The sequence below is a fragment of the Protopterus annectens genome, chromosome 6.part1 (assembly GCF_019279795.1).
Source record: "Protopterus annectens isolate FY-2018-M chromosome 6.part1, PAN1.0, whole genome shotgun sequence".
Classification (NCBI taxonomy): domain Eukaryota; kingdom Metazoa; phylum Chordata; order Ceratodontiformes; family Protopteridae; genus Protopterus; species Protopterus annectens.
Genome location: NC_056738.1, coordinates 526,155,533 through 526,163,814, shown reverse-complemented (window position 1 = coordinate 526,163,814; position 8,282 = coordinate 526,155,533). Strand labels below are relative to the sequence as shown.

The window sequence follows — 8,282 nt, the reverse complement described above, 5'->3', positions numbered from 1 at the left end:
TGTAGCTAACTTGGGCAAAATCAGAAACTTAAAGGCTTTAGCACCTGCTTCAAGGAAAACCTTTTAAAAACCAAAGACGGAATTAGTAACTATGCAGAGCTCTACACCAATGCCCTGTACAAGCACCTGTACAACTGCATCGACTCAGCAGCACCTGTTAGGACCAAAACAAGCTCTTCAAGGAAGAGCACATCTGCCTGGTGGATAACCACCACTAACAGGCTTTACAATAAAAGGAAGAAACTGCTGTCCAAGAGTAAGGAGGAGCAGGCTGTAAAATGGAGACACTCCCTCCTCAGCTTAAATAAGCTAATAAGACTTCTTGTGAAGTCCTCCAAGGCAAACTACGAATCCAAGTAAGCTTCCTCAATCAACAACCACCTTAAGGCGTTCTTTAGTTATATCCGTAACCTAAAAGGTAAGGCTCATATTTGGGCTTAACTGGTAGTTAATGGTAGCACATACACTGAGCTGGTGGACATAGCTAACCTGCTAGCCAACAGGTTCAGTGAAAACTTCACTCCCCCATCCCCATCACACGTACTTCATGACATCCCTACCACCCAGCCCCTACCTTGTATCTCTAAAGGTTGTAAATGCCCTCTTTAACGCCAAAAACACAGCATCAATCGGACCTAATAGCATCCAGGCTGCGTCCTACATGGACTCAAACAAGAATTAGTATCACCACTTGCTATTCTTTTCAATCACATTCTAAGCACTGGCTTCATCCCAGCTGAATGGAAAACAGCCACCATTATTCCCCCGCACAAAGATGGTGCTTCTACTGACCCCAGGAACTACAGACCTATTAGCCAGACTAGCTTTATTTGCAAGGCCATGGAGAGAATCATCATGGACCTTATCGACAAGGATATAAATAATCTCCAAACACTAGATCCTACTCAGTCTGGATTTGTCAAGGGGAGATTGTGCTTGTTAAACCTGGTGGACTTCAAGACAGTCACAAGGACCCTGCATGAAGAGAAATCTGTGCATACAGCCTACACAGACCAGGCCAAGGCATTTGGCACTATCCTTCCCTTACTCAAGCATCATTGACAAACTCTCCCAGCTTGACTTCAACCCTTATATCGTAAGGTGGGTTGTGAACTGGCTCTCTGATAGAACCCATGCAATCAAAATCGGGGAATCCACCTCCAACAGCAGACCCAACACGAGTGGTGTTCCACAGGAATAGGTCCTGGGACCTCTACTGTTTGGAATCTATTTCTCTGAAGTACAAGTTAAAACCAAGGGACAGTCTGTGGCTGACGTTTGTTTACTACTGCAAACTGGGTGCCATCACAAAATCTCCAAAAGAAGGTCCTATGCAAACAAATGACTGCTTATCACATCAATGACAATACCCTAAGTACGCACTCAGTGGTGAGAAATCTGGGCACTCAAGTTGACAGCAACCTTGCCTTTGATCACCGTGTCTCCAAGTGATAAGAAGGGCATTCGATATGTCTCACCTCATAAGTAAGGGCATTTTCTCGAGAAAAAGTGAAGTTATCACCTCGCAGCATAACACAAAGTGAACAGCCATGTCCACACAAAACCACTTAGCATAATAAAGTGAACAGCCAACAGATGCTAGATGGAAAGTAGGAACTTTTTGCATGTGGACATTGTTCCCAAAGCAGATTTATTGCCAACAAAAGTGCGCGTTTCATTCCAAGCCTCAGTCATGTCAACAGAAATAAGGTTATGCTAACGAAGGGTTACTATAACTGTCAAACCAAGGGTGTGGTTTATTTGGTTTATTGCTCCATATGCTATGCCTACTATATAGGTAAAACTGAAAGAAGTCTGAAATATAGGATATATGAACATATCCATGATAACTCCAAGAAAAAGGAAACTAATGCTTTAAACAGACATGGTGTGTTATGTAAAAATGCAGAGTTTAGATTTTGGGTTATCAAGCAAGTGAAACCTTCTGAATGGGGGAGACGGATGGACTGGGAGACCCAGTTAGAGCTTCAGGAGTTAATACATCAACTCCAACTTTTTGCCTGCACTGGTCCTGGGTTAAATGATCACTTCTCTATTGTTCCTGCTTTAAAAATGACAGCACTGGTGTAGGTGAAAGAATATAAATAGAACTTATTAGATGCACTTTTTGCGCACTGTTTTTTCTTGTTTCTTGTTTTTCTTGTTTATACTAGAACACAAAATAACAAAATATTTAAACCTGCACTGATGAGTGTACATATTTTCAAAGTGCATATTTTTAAACTGGTTATTTTATGTAATATAAAAAACATGCACTTTAACTTTTAAAATTCTGCGATTTTCTATGGTTACTCAAGTTAATTGCTTGGAACTAGCATCCAATGAAATGATTGATTTTAAATTTGTACCAACCCACCATGGGTATTTAAGAACAACAATGAGTAGATTACTTATTCTGAAGACATTTCATGTGATGAAATGAAGTGCGCTTCAATTAAATAAAGTTTGATTCAATTTGTATTGTTGGGAGCTGTGTGTTTCCTGTTATCCTGGTATATTACTGAGGGACAGACTTTCATTGGACTACTGCTGCTGCTGCCTGGCTGTTTTTTGGTTACTAGTGAAGTTATCACCTCCCTGTACTCATCACTCATTAGGCCAACAACTGAGCGCAATGCCCCTTTTAGCATGTACATTTCAAAGTACCAGCAGCAACTGGAGAGACCACAAAAGTTCCTTACAAAGAAAATTGAATGTGTTCAGCAGCTATCCTATGTGGATTGGCTGAAATCACTGTCACTTTATTCTATTTCATACAGACTACTCAGAGGCAATCTCTGCCTTGCATATAAGCCAATCTCTGACCCTGCTTTATTGGAAATACTGTACATCCGCAAGTCAAATGGCACACGGGTTACTTGCTCTAAAGACCTAAACCTGGTATGTGACATCAATAGAACCTTCCAGAGGGACAGATTTGTCTCCCAGAGGTTACCACACCTTTGGAATAGACTCCCACAAACAGAGCACCTCATTGGTCCTCTTCAAACACAATCTGGACGACTGGATGGTTAATAGTAAATTCACCCCGGATCCAACTGTGTCCCTCTTGGACATGGGCAATAGGTGCTGATCACGGTAACAAGGGTAAAATTTGGCTAGGCTTGTAAGGGTCCTCGGGCCATTAGCCTAATAACTTCCTATCATCCTATGATCCTATGTCCTTATGCTTAAGCATTTTGTTTTTCTGCTCAAAAAGATTTTTCCTCAGCTTTGCTAAGACACTTTAAAGATAATTACTGTTATAATCTGTTTTTTACTTCGCTAAACAGACTAAAAAAGCAATAAAACCCTAAAAAGAATGCACAGTGATGGGATAATGGTTCACCTCACATACTCTTAAGATGCAGCAAACTATTTTCACCACTTATGACAATCTGTCTCACTCCAACATGCAGCTATAAAATTGGCAATTTTAGTAACATTTATTTTTAAACAGCATATAAAAGTAGATTTTATGCTGAGAATACAGCATAGATTAGATTTTCAAAGCAAGTCAGGAGTCAGCATTCATTTTATCTATTTAGTAATACAAATTAACAGTAAACGTCGTCGCCTATGTTCAAATACAGTTGTGCAGCCTTGGGCTCCCCCTCCCACTACCTGCTAACCTTAGAGCTCCCTCCGCATAAGAGTCCTCTCTATCCTGTAGGGATCAGTCAATCACACAGGCATCATCCATGCAGCTATCAGGGTACTCACTTATTACTTACACTCAGGGAGACGGGCATGCAAGCGGTAAGTCACGTGGTAGACTTACCCTTCACTTATTCAAGGGACTACCCTGCTCCTTACTTCCAAAACGCATGCAAACAGTTTCCCCAATCTCCATCCTGGAGATCATGCCGGCATTTAAGGTATGCGAGTATGGTCAAATCCATCCTCCACTACCAAAGATGGGGACATCCATCCTCCCTGTCCATGCCATCAAGAACCCGATCTGTTAATCTAACTTGGGTAACTAGGCCAGTCAGTCCTTTATCACTCTATACAAGCAGCACAAGCTAGGTTACACCTCCTGCTACCACTTCCACTCCTGTAAAGTTTAGAAAAGACCTAACTGATCAGTGGTATTACCTCTAAAGTAGTACAGGTTATTTACAGCATTTTAAGCCCCTGCAGAGTGTCAGTCCTGATGTTTACGAAAAAAGTTATCCATACTGTGACAGGTAACAAATAGACAAGTTATATTCTTTTGATTGCTTTACAGACGGGCAAGGGAGTGATGGTAGAAAATGGACAAGTATGAGGAAGTGACTTCTCTGGGTACTCTGATAACCTAAAAATACAGGAATCAATAGGAACACAACACCACTTTACAGATCAGTCACACTCGCACCAAAAACTTCTGCGCCTTATTTTATAACATTTCTCCCCAGCCTTGTCCTGCTACATCAGAAAAGCTATGCCATTTGTCTTACTCATGTTCTCGTCATCATCGGTATCCATTGCAAGATTCTTCTGTTGGTTTCTAGATGGATGTAAGCTTCTGTCTGAAAGGCAAAAAGTGAAATGGAAGACTTAGTTTAGTAGTTTAGTAACAAAGCATTCCACCCCAAGGCAGAAGTAATCAATAAAGGAGCACATCCTGAGAATTACAAGACTAAGAACCAAAATACTCAGGGGTGTCCCTCTGCACACGCTGGAATAGAAATAAAACAAAGAAGTCTAATCAAGCTCAAACCAACATCTGTAATGAAATTCAAGTCACACAATCAAAGCTTTCTTGCTGTATAAAACACCTTCATTATAACATCAAACTATTAAACATTAAGCACTTTCATCTCAAATAAGTGGGACGTCATCAGAACCTTTAAACAGTTAAAAATCAGTGATTTAAATAGAAGATTACACAATACACATGACTTGGTATACAACAAATTACCATAAATCACTTATAAAACAAGTAATGTAGGAAACAAAAGACAGTTTCAAGTTGCTAATATTAGCTCATTTATAGCAATAAAATATTTACTTAAGAATAAAAAATGCAAATAAATAAAATATTTACAATCTTGAGGATCCCATCTTCAAAACACTGCTAACAGAAATTGCTTCATTTAAGCATGGCAATTTACTGGCTTCTAATCCAAGTTGCCATTTTAATTCAGAATGCTCAAGTTGCAACTCCCATGAACCATCTCTTAATGTTTGGAAACATTTGTTCCAACACAAAAAAGAAAAAAATTGATTTTGTTACCTTGGCAAGTAAGCTTATGTTTATAAAGGGCATTATTCCTGTTAGTGTTTTTGTATCGTACATATGCTTGTACATGCAACGTCTCAACTGTCTCTGTTTTACCTATACAATAAAAATGACAGTAATCGCAGAAAGCAATACATACTACTCTTGCTGAATTACAGTTGCAGGTGTTTAATAATTTAAATTTATACTGATCAGTTCATAATTGTAAAATGTGCCCAACAAAAATAAATTTACATTGTGGACAAAGTCTACATTTAAGCATCCCTCAGAACTGGGTATTACATTTCTATTGCATGTCATCTCAAATTTTTGTTTTAAATTAAGGTGCCGGTTATATACAAATTGTGGACTGGCACCTAAAACTGGATAAATAGTTATCGTGAACTATAACTTTCTATTTCTCGGCCGTAACCTTCCTTACTTTCTGGGTCCAAGGACCATATTTAGTAAGCATGGTATGTTCAAAATTAGGAGAGTTTTCTTTTGTAATATTTTCGAATGCAACTTCCTCTAACCCTTTCCCCTAACAGGTGGCAAAACGTTACGCTTTCTATAAATTTCATTCTTTATACTATGTAACAAATATAATGGGTACTCTCTATCTAGAAACATCTGAATAAGCTTATTAATTTCTGCATAAAATTGACTATCAGATGCAACTCTAGAGATGCATACCATTTGCCCCTTGACTAAACTTTATCTGTGACTGAGGATGTAAAAATGCATTGGAATAAGTTGGTTTCCACTGGAAGTCAGGATCTAGTGTTTGGAGATTATTTATATCCTTGTTAGGGGAGAATGAGACAAAAAAAAGTGCTCTGATTTGCTTAGGTCCTTCGTCCAGAATAAATGTCCAATGTGACCTCCTGGAATACATTTAAGTAGAAGGAAAATCTTTCTCCAGAGTTTTGGGGATGAAGATAAATGGATGGCAACTAATGTTTTTGGTCAGGGTAGTAAAAAAACAAGACGTCTAGCATAAAAAGATAGATAGGCAAGACCACTTTATCCTTATACAGGACAGTGTAACAATCTCCTGGCTCTCTTCCAAGAAATGAAGATTAAGTGAACAGAAAAAAGCTGGCTCAATCAGGAATTTGTAAACTTCTGCACAAAATTCTATTTCAGTGGAGGTTATAGCTTAATGCGCTATTTTCAGTAGCAGAAGAATCAGGGTAGTTTTCACAGGGAGGCAGTGATAATGCAGAGCAAAGGACATAACCCAAGGGGTATGAAAATCACAAGCTATACAAGTAAGAAAAGAGGTTAAGTACTCTAGGGATGTCTGCTTATAGTGCTGATCTTTTTTTCCTGGCATTAAGAAAGTCGCCTTTTATAATTTAACAAATAAAGTTGTTGGGTTGGATAAACTTTGGTAATCAACCCAAATAAACAAATGATACTGCATCAGTAAGAATGATGAACACAGTACAGTTGTGTACGATGTACTTACCATAACAGCAGATGTGTGATTTTCCCTCACTGCTGCAGTAGCCTTTGGGTTGTATCTTGCCCAGAATGCAATAGCTGGTTAGTTTCAAAAAGCCCCAACTCCCGCCCACACCTTCACTCTGAGTGCTGATTGGACAGCTTATTCTTAAAGGGAACTCCACATTCCGAGTGAAGATTACAGAATTTCTTCAGGACCTACTTGTCCATAAGAACAGAAATGTTCTAATTCTGAGGAAAAAAACATAATAGAAGCAAAACATTTATAGGTCAACAAAAAAACTATATACGCAGAAAGGGGAATGGAGGATGGGTGCACCTACTGCAGCAGTGAGGAATTTGGGTTGCTTACCAACGTTTATCCAACCAAGGAGAAGGAAGGATGTGGATCCACTAGCCTCTGGAGAAGAGTCCTATCAAAAATAGACCTATTTCAGTTGGTCAAAATTTTAAATTGTTGAAATTCATATGGTCGATACCATATGATCGACAAATTAAAATATGAGAAAACTATGAAAGAAACAGTTGCACAGTGTGTGTGGTAAGTGCAGATTGGGGAATATGTCCTTTTCCCCACTATACAGCAATCTTGGAGTTAGTATATATAATTAGCATGGGGTGTGGGGGTAAAGCTCTGTTTCTGTTTTATAGTTGGTTTTTGATATTTTAAACTGTAGATCATATGGTCGCAAGCATACAAGTTTTGAACAAGTAAATCAGATCCAGCAAAATAGTCCAGGACCTTGAAAGGGAATCTAGTTTGTATACTTTGCAAAACTATGTACAGAGGATCATGTATTTGCTTCTAGAATGTTTCTACAGTCTACCAGTTTCAGATATACTATTAAGGAAAGCAAGGCTATATTCTTCTTCTTTCGGCTTTTCCCGGTTAGGGGTCACCACAGCGGATCACCTGTCCGCTTATGATTGGCAGTGAAGTCTTACGGTGTCGAGTTGCCAGCATTCCACAGAAGGCACACACACGTACACCTAAGGCCAATTTAGAGTGTCCAATACACCTACTGCATGTCTTTGGGATGTGGGAGGAAACCCACGCGACCACAGGGAGGACATGCAGACTCCGCACAGAAGGCATCCCAGCAGAGAATCGAACCGGAGAACCTCTTGCTGTGAGGCGGCAACGCTAACTGCTGCACCACCGTGGCCTCCCCTAGGCCATCACAGTTATACAAACTTAAAATTAAAAATGTAAAGCTGTACTTTTTATTAGTGAACGTATACTGTACCTACTGTTTATTACCAAACGTATACATACTGTTTATTACTGCACTTGTACTGTACTGTTTAAAAGTGAAGTTACACTGTTTATTAGTAAAATAAACCTCTATTAATGCATATAAGGCCTTATAAAATGTAGATTTTCTGGGGTCTGGAACAGATTAATTCAATTTACATTATTTCTTATGGAAAATTTGTATTGTACTCATAGTCTTTGCCACTCAACGTGCCTTCTGGAAAGAATTACAAGTACCAAGGTATTAAATATATTGCAAGTCAGCCAAGGGTAGAAGGCTGATTCAAAGTCAAAAAGTCTGATATATCTCTGCTTAAGAGGTTTAAGTATTTTGAATGGCCACTTAAAGTG

General features: G+C 39.0%; 1 protein-coding gene across 3 annotated transcripts in view; it reads right to left on the bottom strand.

The window, feature by feature from the left end:
- Nucleotides 1–8,282, bottom strand: part of ADARB1 (adenosine deaminase RNA specific B1) — a 1,484,163-nt gene that overhangs the window by 413,124 nt on the left and 1,062,757 nt on the right. For all 3 annotated transcript variants that reach the window (XM_044075985.1, XM_044075984.1, XM_044075986.1), the window contains one exon: nt 4,443–4,514. In XM_044075985.1, the coding sequence (XP_043931920.1) occupies nt 4,443–4,514 (72 nt within the window). The remainder of the gene's footprint in view (nt 1–4,442; nt 4,515–8,282) is intronic.